Source organism: Procambarus clarkii, chromosome 9, assembly GCF_040958095.1.
Source record: "Procambarus clarkii isolate CNS0578487 chromosome 9, FALCON_Pclarkii_2.0, whole genome shotgun sequence".
Taxonomy (NCBI): domain Eukaryota; kingdom Metazoa; phylum Arthropoda; class Malacostraca; order Decapoda; family Cambaridae; genus Procambarus; species Procambarus clarkii.
In genome coordinates, this window is record NC_091158.1 from 16,616,772 (window position 1) to 16,641,370 (window position 24,599).

At 41.8% G+C, this 24,599-nt stretch overlaps 2 protein-coding genes across 2 annotated transcripts; one reads left to right on the forward strand and one right to left on the reverse strand.

Annotated features, from left to right (window-relative positions):
* Positions 1 to 2,794: 2,794 nt before the first annotated feature.
* LOC138362822 (apolipoprotein A-Ia-like) lies at positions 2,795 to 3,943 on the forward strand. Its single transcript, XM_069321389.1, has one exon. It carries the CDS (start codon positions 2,795 to 2,797, stop codon positions 3,941 to 3,943), a length of 1,149 nt encoding a protein of 382 aa, XP_069177490.1.
* A 528-nt stretch (positions 3,944 to 4,471) lies between these two features.
* On the reverse strand, positions 4,472 to 13,032 carry LOC123766333 (ionotropic receptor 21a-like). Its single transcript, XM_045755403.2, has 11 exons — positions 12,928 to 13,032; positions 11,594 to 11,718; positions 11,064 to 11,183; positions 10,408 to 10,655; positions 10,023 to 10,154; positions 9,594 to 9,780; positions 8,943 to 9,179; positions 8,135 to 8,439; positions 7,689 to 7,829; positions 7,335 to 7,521; positions 4,472 to 5,352 (listed from the first exon to the last, which is right to left on the reverse strand). Exons 1-11 carry the CDS (start codon positions 13,013 to 13,015, stop codon positions 5,101 to 5,103), a joined length of 2,022 nt encoding a protein of 673 aa, XP_045611359.2. The 5' UTR covers positions 13,016 to 13,032; the 3' UTR covers positions 4,472 to 5,100.
* Positions 13,033 to 24,599: the final 11,567 nt, after the last annotated feature.

The following is a 24,599-nucleotide window of genomic DNA, read 5'->3' on the forward strand; positions in this document are numbered from 1 at the left end:
CTGTCCAAGATAAAAGGCCAGACGCTAGGGGGCTATTTCATTCAAATTTTCAAAATGACATATGCGTGGTATGCGACTGTCATAGGCTAGTCCGGGTCGGCCACATTGCCTCACTTTAAGAAATATTAGCCTCTACAGAGATTTGGGTGAAGTCTAAAATTGCGGAATTATTTTCCCTTGAATGCTTTAGCAATTTTTCCTTTTTTGTAATATCATATTTTCTGAGGCAGAGAGAGAGAGAGAGAGAGAGAGAGAGAGAGAGAGAGAGAGAGAGAGAGAGAGAGAGAGAGAGAGAGAGAGAGAGAGAGAGAGAGAGAGAGAGAGAGAGAGAGAGAAAAAGAGAGAGAGAGAGAGAGAGAGAGTGAGAGAGAGAGAGAGAGAGAAGAAAAGTCGACAGAAGAAACAGTCGACAAAAGTCGAAAAGACCGCCAGACGGGCGGTTATCCAGTTGTATATTACCGTTATATCTCCAGATATATTCAGTTTAACCTCTGGCGGCATTACCATCTGCGGTGTGTGTGAGAGTCGGAGTTTCAGGAGTTAGCAACTAGACTGGCATGAGTGTTTGTTCTGAGGTACGTGGAAGCCATATAACTGGACCTTTGCTGACCTAGATTCACAGAACTCTCTCTCTCTCTCTCTCTCTCTCTCTCTCTCTCTCTCTCTCTCTCTCTCTCTCTCTCTCTCTCTCTCTCTCTCTCTCTCTCTCTCTCTCTCTCTCTCTCTCTATTTCTCTCTCTCTCTCTCTCTCTCTCTATTTCTCTCTCTCTCTCTCTCTCTCTCTCTCTCTCTCTCTCTCTCTCTCTCTCTCTCTCTCTCTCTCTCTCTCTCTCTCTCTCTCTCTCTCTCTCTCTCTCTCTCTCTCATTAATTTTCTTTGTTCGTCTACTTTCCTGTCAGGAAAGGAAAGGAGGCAGGAGACAGTACATTAATGTTTCCGGTGTTCCAGCAAAGAATAAATTAACCGGTTCTGGCAATGAATGAGCTAACCGGTTCTAGCCCCTGACTCAATCCAATCATAAAACTCCCTTTTAACTAAACGTTATTAGTTGCTCATGACTTAGAGTAATGCTGGGACTCGTTTAATTTGACGGATATATATATACTTCTAACATGACGAATGCGTTTGAATGATGCGCCTGTTCACCTAGCAGTAAATAGATACTTGGGAGCTAGACAGCTGCTACGGGCTGCTTTCTGTGGATGTGCGTGTATGTGTTAAAGATAGAGAACAAAACAAGTTAAATATATGTAGTAGATATAATAGAGAACAGATAGTTTGGTTAGAAAGGCGGGGTCCAAGAGCTAGTAGATCGATTCTGCAGACATAAATAGTAAACACACAAATCATTGATCTTTTAGTATATATTTCCTGATGCATCCATCTACATATAAGTGTAAATTTAGCTGATACCTCGAATGTAGCTTAAATGAATCCCCCAAGCTATGTAAGATTAGTATGATAGCTTCAATAACATTCTGAGATGGTTATCAAATCCTTAATACACACCTGTTAAGCCTTCTTTCGCAGGTTCCGGGTCCTCTGCTTCTGTGTATACATCTCTCACTCACAAGAAATCAGTTCTGTCTAGGGAAAGAGACGTCCAAGGGCACCTTCCAGCCGGATACAGCCGTCTAGTGGCACCTCCCGGCCGGATACAGCCGTCCAACGGCACCTTCCAGTTGGATAGAGTCGTCCAGGCGCACGTCTTAACCGAACAGAGCCGTCTAGGGGTTACTTGTAGCCGCATAGAGCCGTCTAGGAGCACCTTCCAGATGAATAGAGTGTTACTCTATGTCACTCTCTATCTAGTGTCACTCCCTAACCGAACTGAGCCGACTAGGGCTACCCCCCAGGCGGAGACGCCAGGAGCACCTTCCTGCCCTAGAATACCATCTACTCCGGCAAGCTGCTCAAGAACACCAACTTCTAGCTCCTCTACAGAGAGCAAGAATCACCTAGCCACTTTCTTGTCGGCGAACCTCATTAGAGGTTCTAATAGGGTTAATTTCTAGCACGGTAACTTTCTTTAGAGCAGCCTGTGAGGTGGAAATTTGACTCAGTGGCGTACTAGAGCCAAGTCCAAGCCTGAGTACAGCTCTCTAGGACTCTCTAGGCGAGAATGAGGCAGGAGCAGCCACGGAGACTTCGCCGCTCCAAATAAAATCTCTCGAGAGAAGCCGGTGACAATATTTTCTATTTTCCCATTTTATTTAATATTTGTGCTAGAAATTTCTCTTATTTCCTGCACGCTGATGCAGAAGATTGTCCTACCGCACTCACGCTAGAAAATTGCATCAAATAGGCAAAAAAAGAACATTAAAATGGAGAAAAATACATTGAAGAAAATGTAGTGAAGTATTCGGCCGCCGGTGACTCTGGGAAGCCAGGCAAGGCTTCCCAGGTCTGGTTAATGCAATAATAAGACGCGAGGGGCTTAAAATTTTGACTCTATAGGGAGGTGTTGGAAAAGCATGCAAGAGTGTTTGGCCAATACTAGTGGTGTTACTCGCTAGTGCTGTTACTCGCTAGTGCTGCTACTCGCTAGTGCTGCTACTCGCTAGTGCTGTTACTCGCTAGTGCTGTTACTCGCTAGTGCTGTTACTCGCTAGTGCTGCTACTCGCTAGTGCTGTTACTCGCTAGTGCTGTTACTCGCTAATGCTGTTACTCGCTAGTGCTGCTACTCTCCTCATTGCTGGTCTTGCTACTGCCAATTCTACCAGTGCTACTGATATTACTTGTTTGTGATAATATTAGAAATAAAGAATAATACTAATATTATTAAAAATAGTAATGAATTACATAATACTCTCAACTGACTTGTTAAACGTCATCCCTATTCTAGACGATCAACTCACCCAAGCCATCCCAACACTGGACGATATACTCACCCAAGCCATCCCAACACTGGACGATATACTCACACAAGCCATCCCAACACTGGACGATATACTCACCCAAGCCATCCCAACACTGGACGATATACTCACCCAAGCCATCCCAACACTGGACGATATACTCACCCAAGCCATCCCAACACTGGACGATATACTCACCCAAGCCATCCCAACACTGGACGATATACTCACTCAAGCCATCCCAACACTGGACGATATACTCACCCAAGCCATCCCAACACTGGACGATATACTCACCCAAGCCATCCCAACACTGGACGATATACTCACCCAAGCCATCCCAACACTGGACGATATACTCACCCAAGCCATCCCAACACTGGACGATATACTCACCCAAGCCATCCCAACACTGGACGATATACTCACACAAGCCATCCCAACACTGGACGATATACTCACCCAAGCCATCCCAACACTGGACGATATACTCACCCAAGCCATCCCAACACTGGACGATATACTCACCCAAGCCATCCCAACACTGGACGATATACTCACCCAAGCCATCCCAACACTGGACGATATACTCACCCAAGCCATCCCAACACTGGACGATATACTCACCCAAGCCATCCCAACACTGGACGATATACTCACCCAAGCCATCCCAACACTGGACGATATACTCACCCAAGCCATCCCAACACTGGACGATATACTCACCCAAGCCATCCCAACACTGGACGATATACTCACCCAAGCCATCCCAACACTGGACGATATACTCACCCAAGCCATCCCAACACTGGACGATATACTCACACAAGCCATCCCAACACTGGACGATATACTCACACAAGCCATCCCAACACTGGACGATATACTCACTCAAGCCATCCCAACACTGGACGATATACTCACTCAAGCCATCCCAACACTGGACGATATACTCACAGAAACCATCCTTACTGGCGATATACTGACTGCCTATATTGTTATCGTTTTCTGGTCTAATTTTTGCTGTGGTGTCTATTTATTTTTAATGGGGTTAATAGTTTATAATGGATCTAGTCGTTTCTAGATTTGATGGTTCATATTGTGTCCGGTGGTTTCTAATGGGGGTTGGTGGCTGAGGGTTTGAGTGATTAATGGGGTTTATAATTTGTCTAATGGGGTTGATGGTTCCACTATGTTTCTAATGGTTTCTGATGTATCCAACAGTTTGCAATGGGGTTGTTTTTTTCTAAAGTGTCCAGTGGTTTCTAATGGGGAATTAATGGTTTCTAGTGTGTCCAGTGATTTATACTGAGAGGTAAAGGTTTCTTTTCTAGTGTGTCCAGTTGCTTTTAATGGGTGGATATTGGTTTCTAGTGTGTTTAGTGGTTTCTAATGGGGATAATGATTTCTAATGTGTTCTAACGGGGGGAAATGGTTTCTAATGTCTCCAACTGTTTCTAATGGAGTTGATAGTTTATATATTGCGCTAGATGGATTCTAATGCAACCGATGACATCAAATGAGTCCGACAGTCTAAAATTTGCTTTTAGGATTCATAATGCAAATTAGGTTATAAAAGGAACAATTGTATAACTGATTGTAAACACAACAATTCACGTCATTCCTTTATTTATGCATATCGTTATAAAATTCAGTGATATTATTGTGTATTCAGAGAGAGTAGTCACACTAACGTAACTGCATCAATGAGAAAATTCGTTTGAGATTTTCCTCCCATCTGGTTCTTACGGATTTTCTCATTGATGCACTCAAGTGAGTGTGATTACTCTCTGTGTATGGAAAGAAGAGCGTCAGAGGTAGAACATTCCTAGATGACAGAACCGGAGTGCATTAGGGGATTGTATGAAACCCTGGTTCTGCTTTAGTGGAAGCCTCAAGAAAGTCTCGTGGGTGCAGTAGTAGTACCACAGGTTGCAATTCTTTTGACCATGTTGTGGACTAAAGCGTGTGTGTGTGTGTGTGTGACTGGGAATACCCACCGCATTGGTTCGAATCCTCTTCATGGCTCCTACGGATTTTTTCATTGTGTATTATTGTGTATATACACAATAATCCACAGTGTTAATAATTGTTATATTGAGTACAAATACAAAGTGTTGAAAGATGTATGGATGTTAAAGGTTTGCCGTGAGACTTGAAGAATAAGCGCAGGACTATCTTGAAACGACATCGTCATTAGGAGCACCAGGCTGAGGAGCTCAACCTCAATCCCGAGGCTCCCTAACTAGTTGTAACCACAAAGGCCACTAGCATCTCCAGCATGAAGGAGGCAAGGGACAGCAGAAGGCCCAGCACCAGACAAACCAGAGGGCCAAGAATATGAGTGAGTGACAAGGGGCGAAGGTCCTCCTGCTCTTGGAATGTGGCGTCCTTCATGGCGTCCGGATGCTGGAGGGTGACGCGATCTCTCATCCTGCTCGCCCTCTTGGCATCGTCCAGCATGTCATTCATCCACTTCTCCGACAACCCTGCCTGGATGAGGAAGATACTGTCGAGGCGAGTAACTTTGAGTGCGTGTTTGTATGAGTCTGTATGAGTGAATGTAAGTGCTTATGTGTTTAGATTTGTCGTGTATGTGAATTTAGGTAATAATTGTATTCAAATTCTTACAATAAACCAATACTTTCTCACATTTTTATGGCTTTTCTGTATCTCATATCTTCCTGCACTATTAAATAATTATTGTGAACATAGTCTTTTTTCACCCTGTCAATTTCCATCTCTGATATTTATTAATCGTATCTCCTCCTCCTCCTCCTCTCGTCAACCGTTGTTTGGTCCAGATTATTTAACCTTGTCTCACTCCATATATCCTGTAATTCTGAAACCCATGTCCATGCAGACTTGGATACCGTTTCAGTTGCCTTAAGTTCATGAGAAAGGAGCAATATGATTCAGCCAATATGAATTCACCGATGTTTTCCACATCGGTGAATTCCTCCTGTTTAGAGTCCTCTCAATTAAAGCGCCTAACCTACATAAAATACACCATTTCCGCCATCTCTGACAAGCTGAAATGTACAAAGTGGTATATATATAAGATGCAGTTATAGAGACTGTGTGCTTCACAACATTAAAACGTTGGGCCTACTACTAACCCCCTGAGTAGGCGTCACACACTTTTATTTGCTAGGAAAAGGAACAAAACACCATTCACTGATCCACAACACCATTCACTGATCCACAACAACATTCACTGATCCACAACAACATTCACTGATCCACAACACCATTCACTGATCCACAACACCATTCACTGATCCACAACAACATTCACTGATCCACAACACCATTCACTGATCCACAACACCATTCACTGATCCACAACAACATTCACTGATCCACAACACCATTCACTGATCCACAACACCATTCACTGATCCACAACAACATTCACTGATCCACAACACCATTCACTGATCCACAACACCATTCACTGATCCACAACAACATTCACTGATCCACAACAACATTCACTGATCCAGAACACCATTCACTGATCCACAACAACATTCACTGATCCACAACACCATTCACTGATCCACAACACCATTCACTGATCCACAACAACATTCACTGATCCACAACACCATTCACTGATCCACAACACCATTCACTGATCCACAACAACATTCACTGATCCACAACAACATTCACTGATCCACAACACCTTTCACTGATCCACAACACCATTCACTGATCCACAACACCATTCACTGATCCACAACACCATTCACTGATCCACAACAACATTCACTGATCCACAACACCATTCACTGATCCACAACACCATTCACTGATCCACAACAACATTCACTGATCCACAACACCATTCACTGATCCACAACACCATTCACTGATCCACAACAACATTCACTGATCCACAACACCATTCACTGATCCACAACACCATTCACTGATCCACAACAACATTCACTGATCCACAACACCTTTCACTGATCCACAACAACATTCACTGATCCACAACACCATTCACTGATCCACAACACCATTCACTGATCCACAACACCATTCACTGATCCACAACACCATCCTGCATCGTCAGTACGTCGTAAACAGGACCAATGGTCACACGCACCAGTGCACGGAGGAGGCTGCGTACACTTGAAGCCACCTATATTCGTGACCTTCCGCGTTGATTAACACTCATTTGAAATTTACATCCAGCTGTTTGATGAACCTCCTTTGATCAAGAGGAAAGAGAGCCATTGCATTAGGCAACTATCACCCGTATCACCTGACCCCTATAGTCCGACACTCACAATGAGTAAGGACTTCATTCTCTACGAGGCTTACAAGGTCATTGTTGTTGTTTTAAATTTACCTAGTCAGAACGAAATGTCCATGTAGCACGGGCTATGGTGAGCCCGTAATGCTTAATACAGGCTATCTGAGGCCGGTATTAGACCTCCGATAGCCGTTCCACCACTCACCTCTACTAGGGCCACCAGGCACCGGTCCAGTGGCTGCTTGAAGGGGGCGTCCCTGATGATGGGCCAGGCGGCGAACCCGGGCGAGATGTTCTCCCGGGCCACGTACAAGCCACTCCGGCCGTTCTTGTCCGTGAAGTACTGAGCGATCATCGCCTCCAAGAACTTGCGTATGTACAGGTAGGCCTCCCTGTCAAGGCGGGAGGCCTGTTAGGAAAGATAGTGATGATGGTGGAATGATATTAAGAGAGATTAATAATAACAATAACAATAATAATCCCTTAGTTAGTCCACCTCTCTCCCTCAGTTGCCATCTCTTGCCTATCTCCCTCTATTTTTCTCCAGAATCGAACTCACTTCCTTTCCATGGCCTGCCGGAGACCCTTCATGGTGTCCGGGACCATGTAGACTCGTCTAGAGAGGATCTGGAAGTCCCTGGAGCCCGAGTTTCCGAAAAACTTGATGAGATCGACTCCGTCATCCATGGGCACTGTCGCTCTGAGGAGGTCGCAGGCTCAAATTAACTCATATTATATATATAGTTTAAATAAATCCTCCATAAGTATCCAAATGAATCTATATTGTGTCCAGACCTAAAGTTTGATTTTCACACACACACTCTGCCTTCGTCGCCCGGTCCTCTGACGAACAGGCTTCGTGTTATGTTTGTGTTCTTCCTTTTCCTTCATTACTCTCTACTCATCTGGCTCCTCTCTCCCCTTGCTCGCCTTCCTTCACTCTGGCAACTCTTTCCCATTACTCATACTCTGTCACTCACCTGGTTCCTCTCGCCCCTTACTCACCTGGCCCCACTCTCGATAAGTTGATGGAGCGTCTCTGCTCTGGGTGAGTACTTGGGCACAGTGAGGAAGGCGGTAAGGTTGCCCCGGTAGGCAGTCGACACGACCAGGCCGAAGACCAGCCACACCCCCAGGAGGATTCTGAAGGGAGTGGAGCTGGGAAGTTTCCTGGAGAGGCCCTGCCCTAGTAGTGTACCAGTCGTCTCCTGCACCGCTCGAAATGTCGCCTGCAGGATCGAACCTCGCCACGTGTTGACACTAGCACCTTCGGCAGTTGCCTCTGGGACGACTTCGCCAGTACGGCTTAGCTAGAATGAGTGAGTTTCTGGTGAATTCTTTCCTCTCCAAATTTCTGTTTATCTCTCTCTCTCTTTTCACACACACACACACACACCCGGGTGAGGCAGAGCAGACAGCACTCGGAAGTCGTAATCCTAAGGGCCCGGGTTCGATTTCTGGCCAAGACAGAAACAAATGGGCAGTTTCTTTCACCAGATGCTCCTATTTATCTTAGCCTATAGGACAACCGACCGGTTGTCGGTTGTCAGACGGTTAGACGGTTAGAAAGGCGGGGTCCAAGAGCTAACAGCTCGAGCCTGCAGGCATTAATAACTAATGTAAATAGGAAATACACACACACACACACACACACACACACACACACACACACACACACACACACACACACACACACACACACACACACACACACACACACACACGCCACTGACAGAGCTCAACCCCCACAAGCACAACTTGGTGAATACCCATTGGTTACTCGGCACATTAACACCACTAACTATCGGCTCACCACCAACAGCGAACCGGGAACAAGCACGAGCACCATCAGGATAAGAAGCCAGACGGTGAAAGTGAAGGGGTAGTAGATGGACACCCAGCTGGGGGCGTGGGACGGGGCGGCCATGCTGAAGGTGAGTGTATCCGGCTCTATAGACACAGTGTAGTCCCTGGTCGCCAGCAGGTGCCGCATCACCACGTACACGGCCGGGGAGATGAGCGCTGACCTGTCCTTGATGCGGTCCATCGCCTGCAAAAGAAAATATTTCTCTGGGCGTTTGCAAGTAAAATATCCCGGACAAGATGGCTTACCTGTCTCTCGATGGGAGTGCTCTATAAAGGATTTATGTACGTTGTAGTCTTGATAGGGACATTGAAAGGTCCTCTTATTCTTCAAAACATCACTGGACATAATAGCCAAGGAGAAAATAGTGGCTTTTATAAATTCCATTACACAGAAAGAGAGAAAATGTGAAATAACACATAAAATACAAAATATTGAAATTGACTGAGTCTACCAGTAGAGCCAGCTAAATATGTAGAAAACGGGAACTCAACATACAAATATGAAGGCAGACTGAAGCACAAACAGGAAGGCAAACTATATAACGGTAAACAAGAGAAGACAAGGAGGCCGCAGACATAAGCATCCCACGTCGCTTACTTCCGCCCAGTCCTTGCAAGGCAGGTGACTAATGGTAAAATTGAGAGCTCGCGCCACCGACACCAGCAGGAGCCAGTCCCGTCCCGAGAACCTTTTGACGGTGGCGCCTTCGGGGGAAGTCTCCTCCGTCTCTATCCAGTACGGAGGGGCGTGGAGGACCGCCACCGTCACCGGGCCTCCGTAGAAACTGCAACAAGACGGGCGACTGAAAGTGATTGGCATATTGAGGTCCTCACTCATGTATAAGTTACCTTTTGTCTTTGCTTTTCTAGTTATCAATAAATACTATTTATTTTGTCACATAAATAATATTTATTTTCATATCAATTAGAACTCTTTAAGTGATAGAACCCCATAGAATACAGGGCACCGTAACTACTTCACAGCTGATCGTCTTTGCCTTACGGAAGCCTCGTGGAAGCGGCTCACTTGTCATACTTTTGTGGAAAGAGCAACAGGCTGGAGTGGTAGACGAGTCCTCCTGACGGGGTCCAGGTCGCTACACGGGTCGTCTTGCTCCCTCCTGGCGAGTGTGGCAGGTGGAGGACGATCCCGCGGGGCCTCCAGGTGAGACACAGAAAAACTGAGGTAAGGTAACTATCAGGGGGGAAAGCGCCAAGCCATTACGACTACATATAGCACTGGGAAGGGGTCAGGATAAGTATTTGGGATGGGACGGGAGGGGAAAGAATGATGCCCAACCACTTGGACGGTTATAAGGGACACAAACGTATACAAATTCATAGAAATCAAGGACACACACAAAGATATATGTACTGTACTTTTAGATAAAAGGAGAGCTCTGCCTGCTCACCTGAGAGCCCCTGGTGTCATCCCCTCCTCCTCCTCCTCCGGGGTGACAGCCATCACGTTCATGGTGGCGAAGGCCCGGTAGGAGGCCAGCAGGCGGGCCAGGTCTCCTAGGTCTAGGTTGCTGACCACAAGGACCCGCGTCGACCACACCAGCAGGCGCTCCTCGTCGGCGACTTCGGCGAAGGCGGAGAGGAAGGCGGGGTCGTCGCTCACCACCACCACCGTCAGGAGCCAGACCATATCACGGAACTACTGGCGAGAGAGGAAGTGGGTAAAGGGGCGTGAGGGAAGGCTAAGTGGGTGAGTAAGATTGCAGGAATTAGGTAGCGGGAGAGAGAGGAACGGGAAAGGTCAGTAGTGAAGGGCAAGAAGGGGTCTTAATTGAGAGAGAGAGAGAGAGAGAGAGAGAGAGAGAGAGAGAGAGAGAGAGAGAGAGAGAGAGAGAGAGAGAGAGAGAGAGAGAGAGAGAGAGAGAGAGAGAGAGAAAGAGAGTGATGAGTCAGTAAAGGATCAGAATTTAGTAAAGGATTAGAATTAGTAAGAAATCAAGGGGGGTCCAGGCTGGGACACTGAATGACATTTTCTGCAATTCTAAAACAATGATTTTGTTTATATTAAACCTTGACAATTTGCTTCGAACAACTGCCAGAGACCTACGCTTCTAGCCAGCCGGACTACTGACGCCACGTGATGGTGAAGGGTTTCGTTCTCTCCCCCACTTGTCTCCACCTCCATCACTCCAACACCAAAGGGCGCCACCACTATCTCCCTCATCGCCTGTGCAGATTTAAACAAATATTAAAATTAATCTACCTGTGTTTTCTAACATTTTATATCGTCCTTACTTGGGCCGACACATTCTTATACAGACAGAAAGGCATACAGACCAAGCAACAGGCATACATACCCACAGACAGACCAAGCGACAGGCATACATACCCACAAACAGACTGGATTGAAGGCATAGATAATGACAGACACTTATACAGACCATCAGACCCGAGCTACAGATTCAGATGTATGCTACGCTCTATACATTCAGACAGACAGGCATAGAGAGTGGACCAAAGGTGCAAACCGAGGATCAGACAGATTATATAGATTAGGATACACATCAACAGACAGTAAGCAAATCGAGAGAGACAGGCATGTAGACAGACATGTAGACAGACATGGACAGATCTCACCTTGTAGACAGTGTGAGCGGAAGTGTCGCCATCGGTAAACAAGAGAACAGAGCTGTACGGCATGACAGAGGCTTCCAACACTGACCGAACAGCGCCCCCAGCGTCTGACAGCACCATCTGATTCCCTAAGGGGTGGCAAGGAGTAACTTGTTAACACTATAACTAGGGGGGGGGAGGACTAACTAGCACTAAGATAAGATAATACTCAGGAGAAAGCGCCAGGCCGGAATGACCACATAGCACTTGGAAGGGCTATGAGGAGGGAACAGGAGAGGGGAGATAGGAGGCAGAAGTGGAGGAACTGTGCCATACCACTTAGATCATCGGGGGATTGAACCCCGACCTGCAAGAAGCGAGACCATCGCTGTAGGTCTATGTCACTGGCACCGCTAGAACAACTTGTGGGGGTAATTAAAGACTAATTTGCCAGTTGACTAGCACTAATAGCTTATTACTAGCACATTCCAACCCACTTGAGTCGTTAGAGGACAATTGACCACCTTAACTAGTGCTAGTGAAACCCCTAACAACTGATTAATTAGAGGTAGTAAGGAACAAGAAAACACTGTAATAATCAGTAGTAATTCATCGCAATTACTTTCCGAACTAATGAAGGCAGTAATTAGGTAACAATTAGCACACGATAACTAGCGCTAGAAATTTAAATTACTAGTATCTCTCTAAATTCACTGGCAGGAGATAAGGACAAGTTAGCGTGTAAACTAGCACAAGAAACAGCGCAATTATTGCTAGTAACTCATTACTAGGACCCTCCAATAGATCAATAACTCGGCACAATCGGGTCTTTGTTTCCTGAACACTGCAGATACTGTACACCAATCACAGTTTTTAATTATTAAAACGTTTAATTTATTAAACGTTTAATTGTGCTAACAATAGCACTCTTGACATAAACAAAAATAATAATTATAAAATAATGTTTTTTTTTTGGTGGGGGCGCATCCGATCCCACGATCGTCGTCGCTCCTAAATCAACACAACATAATGATTTTGTCTTCTTTGTCTTCTTTTTCTTACTTTTCATCTTCTGTTAGTTTCCCGTTACAGATATACTGTACATGTTCACTGAGGCTTGTTTCCTCCACTATAAAGGAAAATAATGTATTTTTTCCCCCACACATGAAAAACTTGGGTCCACAAGAATAATACTTCTGTTTGTTCTTTGTCTAATCTTACTTGCCCTCCGCCACCTTCTGATCCCACTGTTTCTTCTCCTCCTCCTCTTTCTTCTGGCATTTCTCATCCTCAACTGGTTTTCTCTCCTTTTCCTGAGCCTTTTCCCTCCTTTTTGCTCACCTCCTCGGCCTCCTCACCTGAGCTGAGAGGTGAGCGTGCGTTGGCGACTGCCAGAGACGCGACCTCCGCCAGTGCCACCTTCAGGAACACCGTCACCGCCTCCATCACGCCTGCCTCCCTCCCTCCCTGGGGAAGTCAACACATTAATGGGTTTCTCAACCCTGCGAGAAGTGCATCTTCAGTATTGTTGATTTTGCACATAATGGGAGAAGGGGTTGGGGCTTAATAATTTACTTCTGAGTGCATGAGGAGGTCAAAGGAAACAAAGAAGAACGGGAAGAAGGGGCAAGACGAAGCTGTATGCTTAAGAGCCTTCAGTAAAGCACGACTTACCTTCTCAGCCCCCGCAGAGAAACTACTCTCCACTTCAGCTCTTAAGGCTATACTATACCCGAAGAAATAGCTGCTCTAACACACAGACTTTCTGTGATTGGTTGATGAATCGGTGACGTCACCAAATCTTGTATTACGCCACTGTTTGACGTCACCAGATTTATTGTCCCACACATAAGCAAATGCCGTAATAGATCTGGTTAAGTCTCGTTAATACGAAATCATATTCTTAAAGGTCAGAACTGATGCAATTTTTCAGTATCGCTTAGCTACAAATGTCAAAATTAAGAGGGCACTTATTAAAGTTAGTGAATGATAATAGCAGCGACATCCTCCGGATTAACTGACGGCTCTTCGTTACTGAATATATCCTGAGACAGTTTAACCACAGCGATCAAGCTGTGATCTTTCGCACCATCATAATGCTATACTAACCAAGAGAGGTCTCACATGGAACAGATATATTATATATATATATATATATATATATATATATATATATATATATATATATATATATATATATATATATATATATTACCTCACGTTCTTGTGATTCCATTGTGCAAAAGTATACTGTCAGAATGGTTCAGGTAACAGGAAAATGTATTCCATAGACTGTAAAGTCTCTCGACATAACTACACGCCTTCATAGCCCTAGGAGAAATGTCCAAACTCATTCACATCGAAACGACGCAGGAAAGGCGAGGTAAACGACAATTTAACTGTATGATGGGAGGGGTAGAAATAGCCTAGGCAACTCTTTCCTTTTGAGATGTATTTTACTGTTTCAATAAACGTACTTGTACTTGAGCTCTGTCTGATCAATCAAGCCTCCTCATCTGACTACGTAAGCTATTGTGCCTAAGGCAATACATGACCCCTGGGGCAAATCCACAGAATGGGCTATTCGTGCCTTTCTGGTTAGACAAAACAGATGCATTTGTTTGCGGAGTAGCGAATCCAGGGCACGGATTGCTTTGTGAGCTTGATCTTACTGACCTGATTAGAGTTTGCGACGTTTAAACTTGCTCTTATCTGTTCTAGGTAATCAAACTTCAGCTCTTGGGTCCCATACTGTATGTGGAGTTTAATTGATCAAGGTTGGAGTGAAGGACTAACGGAAAGGATGGCCTCATGTGTGTTTACAGCAGACGACGACCTAAACAACCTCGCAAGGACGAGCTGGTAGATAGACGGAAGAACAGACTGGTAGACAGTCAGAAGGACGAGCTGTAGACAGATAAAAGAAAGGACTGGTAGACGGACAGACGGACTGGTAAACAGAGAGAAGGGCGGGCTAGTAAACAGACATACGGACAGGCGCATATTCGGACGGACACACGTGGAGACAAGGACGATCCAACGTACCTTAAAAGTTGTACATATTCAGTTTAACTGCCTATTAGACTTTGAAAATTAAGTTCCACCAGCCAGGTGGAACTAGGAACATTCTTATTCGACAATTTAAACTTTGCCAAACCTCAGCTATCAACTGCACCATAATTACGTGTTACAGGGCCCCAAAGTGTTTGTTAAACCCGATATTTATTGGTTTAAAGGGCAATGTGTGTTAGATGTGGTGCTGTCGCATGCTTCTTGGTGTTGTATTGTGCACTGGGGCTTTTGTTTTGTGTGAAATTATGGTGATACGGGGGAAGGGGCCTTTGTGGTGTTACTGGGTGTAATTTGGTGATCTGGTGAGCAATTTGGTGTTGAAAAAATTTCAAAAATTTCTTTCTAAAATTCGCCTTTGCGTATCCTTGCTGTTATTTATTAATACTGTTAAGTTTTAACAACAGTACCAAGAAACGTTTAAGATTCTATTATGTAGTAGTCTAGGCCTGTCATCATTGAGTATCGCTTCTGTATTGTATATCATTTGTCATATTTCTTGAACATCTCACAAATGTTAACTGATTTCTTCTCATTAAGTGCCATTCCTTTCCTCCGTCCCATCCCAAATCATTATCCTCATATCCCTTCCAAGTGCTATATAGCCGTAATGGCTTAGTGCTTTCTCCTGATAATTATCTTACCTTCTCCCTAAGTATTAATAATAAATTGAGCATTAAGTGTTTACCCATTATACCTTTAATTTTTTCTGAATTATTAAACCAAATGAAATTTTGGCTGTAACTGCGTGGTATGTAACCCATGTATCTATAATTGTTTTAATTGTAAATTAATAAAATTTCTTATTCTTATTATTATTATGTTGCCCCTTATGTGAATTACATTGAACCTTTCATAAAGAAGTGGTCTAGATCATGTCTTTCAATTTATTCAATAATAATGATAATAATAATAATAATAATAATAATAATAATAATAATAATAATAATAATAATATTTTATTTACAAGAAGGTACAATGAGTTGGTGAGATTACATTAGAGTGATATTTTTACATTCTTGCAAAGCCATTAACACGCATAGCGTTTCGGGCAGGTCCTTAATCTAACATATCAGATAAGATGAAAGGGTACATTGTAGCAAGGTTTTATATCAACACTATAAATTAACAGCGGTGATTACAATGGTAGAGATGATGTTGACCAGACCACACACTAGAAGGTGAAGGGACGACGACCTTTCGGTCCGTCCTGGACCATTCACAATCGACTTGAGAATGGTCCAGGACGGACCGAAACGTCGTCGTCCCTTCACCTTCTAGTGTGTGGTCTGGTCAACTTACTTTAGCCACGTTACTGTGACTCATCGCCTGCATATGGTAGAGATGAAGTACTTAATTAGTCTTAAGGACTAATATTGGGGAAGTGGGTAGTACAGGATACAGTGTGAGTTTGAAGCACAAGGTAGGAAACTATGAGGATGTAATTAGGTACTTTTTGGTTTTACTATTGAACAAGGAATTGGTTGGAACATTTTTTTTAATTCATCAGAGAGTGAGTTCCAAAGACTGGGCCCTTTTAGTTTCGTGGAGTGTTTGCATAGATTTAGCTTGACTCTGTGGATATTAAAGATATATTTATTTCTGGTGTGGTGCTCATTGGTTCTATTACACCTATCAAGGCAAATCAATAGCAAGATTAGCATTTCAGAGCAAGATTAGCATTTAGGAACAAGGTTTTGTACATTTAAGTAGCACATGAGAATGTGTGGAATGAGTGTATGTTTAGCATGTTAAGGGATTTAAACAGAGGGGGCTATGTGTTGTCTGAAAACAGAGTTTGTTATAGTTCTGATAGCAGATTTGATAATCTGATAATTTGATAGCTGATAATACAATATAACTATCTTATTGTATTATGGATATAAGTGTGCGGAATGTAGTGTTATTATGTGTCGTGTGGTCTTCGAGTGTGCTATGTACTGTTACTGTGTCTGTCTGACAAGTGTTACTTAATATTTGAAGTCACTGTTAAAGAGAAACAGAAAATTCAACACTTTTCTATTTGAAAGAAAACTGTAATAATAAGGGTAGACTATGTTCAAATTGGCATTGCCTCTGGAGATTATTCCTAATAGGAAAGCCTGTGCACACATTGTCGGCTATTCACTTACTGGCTATATACTGGCTATATCTGAAACGCTGCGCGTGCTAGTGGCTTTACAAGACTGTAATTACCATATTTGTATCCTCACATTCCTTATGTACATTCTTGTATATGCATAAATAAATAAATAAATAAAAAATATCCTAAGGGGTTAAATTGACATAGCCAGCGACGTGCCTGTGTTAAGTGGCTTTACACAAAATAAAATTACCTATGAAATCACTTTAATCAGAGTCTTTGTAATCCAGGAAGCTTCGAGTTTCCCTGCTGTTATAAACACGAACGCACATAACATAAAACCGTCCACACTACTTACCTTAAATTGGAAGATTTAACGAGACCCGCCTGGTTGCAGCTTGGCCTGCAATGGTGGTCGGCCAGTCGGTAAAATACTAAATGTCAGTCTAATGACTGGATGGGTGACCGCGCTGGCAGGTTTGCCCTTGGCTAGTGGCTCCGTCGTTCCCGAGTGAAAGTGTAAACTAGAAACCTTGCGGCAACACGTCGCTTATCGGCGGATGATGTTTGTTGACCTTACGGCAGGTCAACAAACTGTCCGACAGATGTTTAGCGACACCTGGCTGCCTATTAAATTCTAGTAAACATTCGCTACATATATATTTATCTTATACGAAGTTTGATCAATATGAATGTAAAGTATCTATGTATTCTTAGGCGCTGTATGTAAGCTTAAGGGATGGTAAGTATGGTAGTTCTTCTTGTTTGATCAATTGATGACTTGATACAGTTACCTTACCTTGAGGTGATTTCGGGGCTTAGCGACCCTGCGGCCCGGTCGTCGACCAGGCCTCCAGCTGCGTATTGGTGTACAAGTGGTAGGATGAACAAGTGAACAACCCAGCGGGTTTTCTTCCTATTGATGGGGATTTTCTTGTCTTTCTTCTTTTTTTATTTTCTTATTTTTTATTATATTTTATTTTATTTTTATTGATATACACAGACCGCTATATTCAATCACAGGATGATTGACGCTGCCCAGTAAACACCCCCCCCCCCATCGGGGCAAAATTAAAAAGTTTATAGGGCCGGGTAGTACAGTCGGGTTCGTTCTCGACGCACAATCAAGAATTCTGGGTTCGAAGCCCGGGCGGGGGCAGAAATAATTGGGCGCATTTCCTTTCACCTAATGCCCCCCCTGTTCACCCTAGTAGTAAGTAGGTACTCTCGAGTTAGTCAGCTTATTATGGGGTTACATCCTGGGCGGGGTCAGTAATTCGACCTGGTTTCCTCGGTATAAGCCTAACGTGCATGAATACACACTGGCTTCCTGTCCCCCGACACAATGAATTTTGATCCCTTATAATTTTAATAATTACAAAAAAAAAAGCATTTATTTTTAAAGCTGTAAAATGAAGTATGAAAAAATGCCTTCGCTGTTGTCAATGATGAAACCAGGGGCAGCCTGTCGTGTACTCACCTAGGTGTGCTTGCGGGGGTTGAGCTTCGGCTCGGGCCAGATTGACGAAGCAGTTACGCAAGCACTTACGAACCTTTACATTTTTTCTCAATCTTTGTGGTCTTTGTCTACAAATATTAAACAGTTAATGAGTTCTGAAGCACCAGGAGGCTGTTTATAACAATAACGACAGTTGATTGGCAAGTTTTCGTGCTTGTAAACTGTTTAATAAATGTAACCAAAGCCATTAAACATTGAGGAAATTTGTACACGTTCGTAAGTACTTGCGTAACTGTTTCGTGAATCTGGCCCCTGGTCTTCTGGTTGATTATTATTATTAACATCTTTATTGACAAAATTAATTACAATTTTGCCTAATCTGAGGATTTTGATAGGTCTTATTAAAGTGAGGATAATGCTAGTATTCACTGTCACGCAGGACAGAGGGTCATACATAAGACAATAGGTCTAAACTGTAGGCTGGTTGAGTTATAACAAAAGGGCGTTAATGGTACACAACGTAAAATATATCCACTTCTATCATGTGACCACAAATTCCCGTTATCCTTATACTTTCCCATTCTCATTCGTAATTCTTAGAGAAAACATAAATAATCGATAGAAGTGCGCCAGGCGTAATAATGTTATCCGTATATCTTTGTGTAAGACCTATCATAACAGTCTGCAAACATCCACTTCAGAGCGTTCACTTGGGAACGTTCCTTAAACTCCAGCGGTCTTCACAAATCAGACCGCTGGATCTGAAATGCACAAATCAGCCGGAATTTAAACTGACGATGGTTAATCCTGATTTACTAGTCCAAGACCCAAAATGTACGTAAATTCACACACACACACACACACACACACACACACACACACACACACACACACACACACACACACACACACACACACACACACACACACACACACACACACACACACACACACACACACACACCAGCCAAGCATACGGTGTATATTAACCTACACAGTACCTCACCTTTAACCTCGTCCTAATTCAATAATGTGTGTTAACACGCGGGGTCGGAACACTGGCGGCGTCTCCCTCCCCAATAAACGCGGTCCTTATAAGAGTTCACTCACTCGGAAACATCTCCCGCCTCCTCTCATATTTATATGTTTAATTGTAACAAATTTTTAGTAAGGATCTTTCTCTGTTTTCGGAATATAATGTGTGTATTTAGGGGCAATTATATATATATATATATATATATATATATATATATATATATATATATATATATATATATATATATATATATATATATATATATATATATATATATATATATATATATATATATATATATATTTAAAGGTTACAAAACATACAAGACAAATGCCTAAAGGTTATGGATCTCTTGAAGCTCCTCCGCTTCTGGACAGGAACCGAGGACGCAGCAAGCATTTCCCCTCTGGATCGCCACACTGAGACGCTGAAATAAAAAACTGGAAGCCATTGGGTCTCTGGTGACGTCAATGAGCTTGGACCCCAATTCCTTGAGAAATCCCAAGGCACTCTTGCCCCAGGGGCCATGCGTCTCAGACGCTATGGGAACAAAGAGGTATTGACCTTCCAGTCGCCTGTACTTGAGTGATTTTGCTGTTTCCCTGTGGTTGGCCGCCCCACCTGCTTGATCAGCTCCGAAGTGTACATAGGTGTCAGCCAGGGTGGATACACATGTGTAGTCCCACACCAACTGTCTACCCTCCTTCCATGAGTATATGGTGATGCCATCAGGGCGAAGTGCTGGGAAATCCGGGTTTTGGACCCCTAGGATGCGAGGTTCTCTCTCCGCTGGGCACCCAGCTGAGACGAGGCTTCTCTTGATGATGTCATTGACCTCGTTGTGTCTTGCATGCCAGCCCTTTGTGCTTCCGCAATGCAACCCATGCAGTCCGTATTGGTCTGCTTCCACCCTGTTGCAAATACACTTGTATTCAGTGTGAATTGGGGCACCAAGGCGGAGGGCCACTGCTACACGAAGGGATTCTGGATCTAGGCGCGTGCCCATTGCAGACATGGGTACTGCCAGGAGGAAGTCTCCTGCATGGGGGGCATGCACTGCTCTGAGGCGGGCTTTCTCCTTGTCTGATGTTGCGACGCTTAGCATGGCATCAGCTACTTTTTCCACTAGAGGGTGGTCCCAGCCGGACTGTTTGTGTTGTTTTGTTGGCTCTATAATGGTTGCTGGGGCTGCAAGAACATTCCACTGATTTGAACATTCAGTGAAAGCAGGATCGTGTATTCCTGCTGAATCTCTCAGGGTTGCAGGTAAAATATCTCTGACGAGGTCGTGCGATGCATGAGAGGAGGAAAGGAAGGCTGGTAGAGCAATTTGGGAGGCTGTGCGGACACCAAGGCCGCCGAGTCTTACAGGAAGGGTTGCTTGCTCCCACTGAGAGTCGTCCAATGGCAGGTTCAGGACTTTCACCAGCATGGACCTCAGAAGGGTGTCATACACATTTAACTTAGGGCTGCTGTAGGATGGAGAACATCTCAGAAAGTAGGTCAACTTAGGGAGAGACAGGCATCTTGTAAGGAGAAAGAGAGCATCATTATATATATATATATATATATATATATATATATATATATATATATATATATATATATATATATATATATATATATATATATATATATATATATATATATGTCGTACCTAGTAGCCAGAACGCACTTCTCAGCCTACTATGCAAGGCCCAATTTGCCTAATAGGCCAAGTTTTCATGAATTAATTGTTTTTGGCCTACCTAACCTACCTAACCTAACCTAACCTAACTTTTTCGGCTACCTAACCAAACCTAACCTATAAAGATAGGTTAGGTTAGGTTAGGTAGGGTTGGTTAGGTTCGGTCATATATCTACGTTAATTTTAACTCAAATAAAAATAAATTTACATCATACATAATGAAATGGGTAGCTTTATCATTTCATAAGAAAAAAAATTGAGAAAATATATTAATTCAGGAAAACTTGGCTTATTAGGCAAATCGGGCCTTGCATAGTAGGCCGAGAAGTGCATTCTGGCTACTAGGTACGACATATATATATATATATATATATATATATATATATATATATATATATATATATGTCGTACCTAGTAGCCAGAACGCACTTCTCAGCCTACTATGCAAGGTCCGATTTACCTAATAAGCCAAGTTTTCCTGAATAAATATATTTTCTCTAATTTTTTCTTATGAAATGATAAAGCTACTCATTTCATTATGTATGAGGTCAATTTTTTTTATTGGAGTTAAAATTAACGTAGATATATGACCGAACCTAACCAACCCTACCTAACCTAACCTAACCTATCTTTATAGGTTAGGTTACGTTAGGTAGCCGAAAAAGTTAGGTTAGGTTAGGTTAGGTTAGTTAGGTAGTCGAAAAACAATTAATTCATGAAAACTTGGCTTATTAGGCAAATCGGGCCTTGCATAGTAGGCCGAGAAGTGCGTTCTGGCTACTAGGTACGACATATATATATATATATATATATATATATATATATATATATATATATATATATATATATATATATATATATATATATATATATATATATGTCGTACCTAATAGCCAGAACGCACTTCTCAGCCTACTATTCAAGGCCCGATTTGCCTAATAAGCCAAGTTTTCATGAATTAATGTTTTTTCGTCTACCTAACCTACCTAACCTAACCTAACCTAGCTTTTTTGGGCTACCTAACCTAACCTTACCTATAAATATAGGTTAGGTTAGGTTAGGTAGGGTTGGTTAGGTTCGGTCATATATCTACTTTAATTTTAACTCCAATAAAAAAAAATTGACCTCATACATAGAGAAAAGGGTTGCTTTATCATTTCATAAGAAAAAAATTATAGTAAATATATTAATTCAGGAAAACTTGGCTTATTAGGCAAATCGGGCCTTGAATAGTAGGCTGAGAAGTGAGTTCTGGCTACTAGGTACGACATATATATATATATATATATATATATATATATATATATATGTCGTACCTAATAGCCAGAACGCACTTCTCAGCCTACTATTCAAGGCCCGATTTGCCTAATAAGCCAAGTTTTCATGAATTAATGTTTTTTCGTCTACCTAACCTACCTAACCTAACCTAACCTAGCTTTTTTGGGCTACCTAACCTAACCTTACCTATAAATATAGGTTAGGTTAGGTTAGGTAGGGTTGGTTAGGTTCGGTCATATATCTACTTTAATTTTAACTCCAATAAAAAAAAATTGACCTCATACATAGAGAAAAGGGTTGCTTTATCATTTCATAAGAAAAAAATTATAGTAAATATATTAATTCAGGAAAACTTGGCTTATTAGGCAAATCGGGCCTTGAATAGTAGGCTGAGAAGTGAGTTCTGGCTACTAGGTACGACATATATATATATATATATATATATATATATATATATGTCGTACCTAATAGCCAGAACGCACTTCTCAGCCTACTATTCAAGGCCCGATTTGCCTAATAAGCCAAGTTTTCATGAATTAATGTTTTTTCGTCTACCTAACCTACCTAACCTAACCTAACCTAGCTTTTTTTGGCTACCTAACCTAACCTTACCTATAAATATAGGTTAGGTTAGGTTAGGTAGGGTTGGTTAGGTTCGGTCATATATCTACGTTAATTTTAACTCCTATAAAAAAAAATTGACCTCATACATAGAGAAAAGGGTTGCTTTATCATTTCATAAGAAAAAAACTATAGTAAATATATTAATTCAGGAAAACTTGGCTTATTAGGCAAATCGGGCCTTGAATAGTAGGCTGAGAAGTGAGTTCTGGCTACTAGGTACGACATATATATATATATATATATATATATATATATATATATATATATATATATATATATATATATATATATGTCGTACCTAGTAGCCAGAACTCACTTCTCAGCCTACTATTCAAGGCCCGATTTGCCTAATAAGCCAAGTTTTCCTGAATTAATATATTTACTATAATTTTTTTCTTATGACATGATAAAGCAACCCTTTTCTCTATGTATGAGGTCAATTTTTTTTTATTGGAGTTAAAAGTAACGTAGATATATGACCGAACCTAACCAACCCTACCTAACCTAACCTAACCTATATTTATAGGTAAGGTTAGGTTAGGTAGCCAAAAAAAGCTAGGTTAGGTTAGGTTAGGTTGGTTAGGTAGACGAAAAAACATTAATTCATGAAAACTTGGCTTATTAGGCAAATCGGGCCTTGAATACTAGGCTGAGAAGTGCGTTCTGGCTATTAGGTACGACATATATATATATATATATATATATATATATATATATATATATATATATATATATATATATATATATATATATATATATATATGTCGTGCCTAGTAGCCAGAACGCACTTCTCAGCCTACTATGCAAGGCCCGATTTGCCTAATAAGCCAAGTTTTCATGAATTAATGTTTTTTCGACTACCTAACCTACCTAACCTAACCTAACCTAACTTTTTCGGCTACCTAACCGAACTTAACCTATAAAGATAGGTTAGGTTAGGTTAGGTAGGGTTGGTTAGGTTCGGTCATATATCTACATTAATTTTAACTCCAATAAAAAAAATTGACCACATACATAATGAAATGGGTAGCTTTATCATTTTATAAGAAAAAAATTAGATAAAATATATTAATTCAGGAAAACTTGGCTTATTAGGCAAATCGGGCCTTGCATAGTAGGCTGAGAAGTGCGTTCTGGCTACTAGGTACGACATATATATATATATATATATATATATATATATATATATATATATATATATATATATATATATATATATATATATGTCGTACCTAGTAGCCAGAACTCACTTCTGAGCCTACTATGCAAGGCCCGATTTGCCTAATAAGCCAAGTTTTCATGAATTAATTGCTTTTCGACTACCTAACCTACCTAACCTAACCTAACCTAACTTTTTCGGCTACCTAACCTAACCTAACCTATAAAGATAGGTTAGGTTAGGTTAGGTAGGGTTGGTTAGGTTCGGTCATATATCTACGTTAATTTTAACTCCAATAAAAAAAAATTGACCTCTTACATAATGAAATGGGTTGCTTTATCATTTCATAAGAAAAAAATTAGAGAAAATATATTAATTCATGAAAACTTGGCTTATTAGACAAATCGGGCCTTGCATTGTAGGCTGAAAAGTGAGTTCTGGCTACTAGGTACGACATATATATATATATATATATATTATATATATATATATATATATATATATATATATATATATATATATATATTAAACTATATATAAATTTTATATGCTTCACCCACATACTTTAAATACAAATAATCGCCAACAGAACCTAAACACCTAACACGCACAATATGCTAATATATTATAATATT

What these genes read in the sequence shown, in the direction of transcription:
- LOC138362822 (XM_069321389.1), top strand. Translation starts at nt 2,795, where the DNA reads ATGAATTACATAATACTCTCAACTGACTTGTTAAACGTCATCCCTATT.
- LOC123766333 (XM_045755403.2), bottom strand. Translation starts at nt 13,015, where the DNA reads ATGGAGGCGGTGACGGTGTTCCTGAAGGTGGCACTGGCGGAGGTCGCG. An exon ending in CCGCTCACACTGTCTACAAG is followed by an intron (nt 11,184 to 11,593) that starts GTGAGATCTGTC and finishes AAATCTGCACAG; the next exon opens with GCGATGAGGGAGATAGTGGT. An exon ending in TAGTCCGGCTGGCTAGAAGC is followed by an intron (nt 10,656 to 11,063) that starts GTAGGTCTCTGG and finishes TCTCGCCAGTAG; the next exon opens with TTCCGTGATATGGTCTGGCT.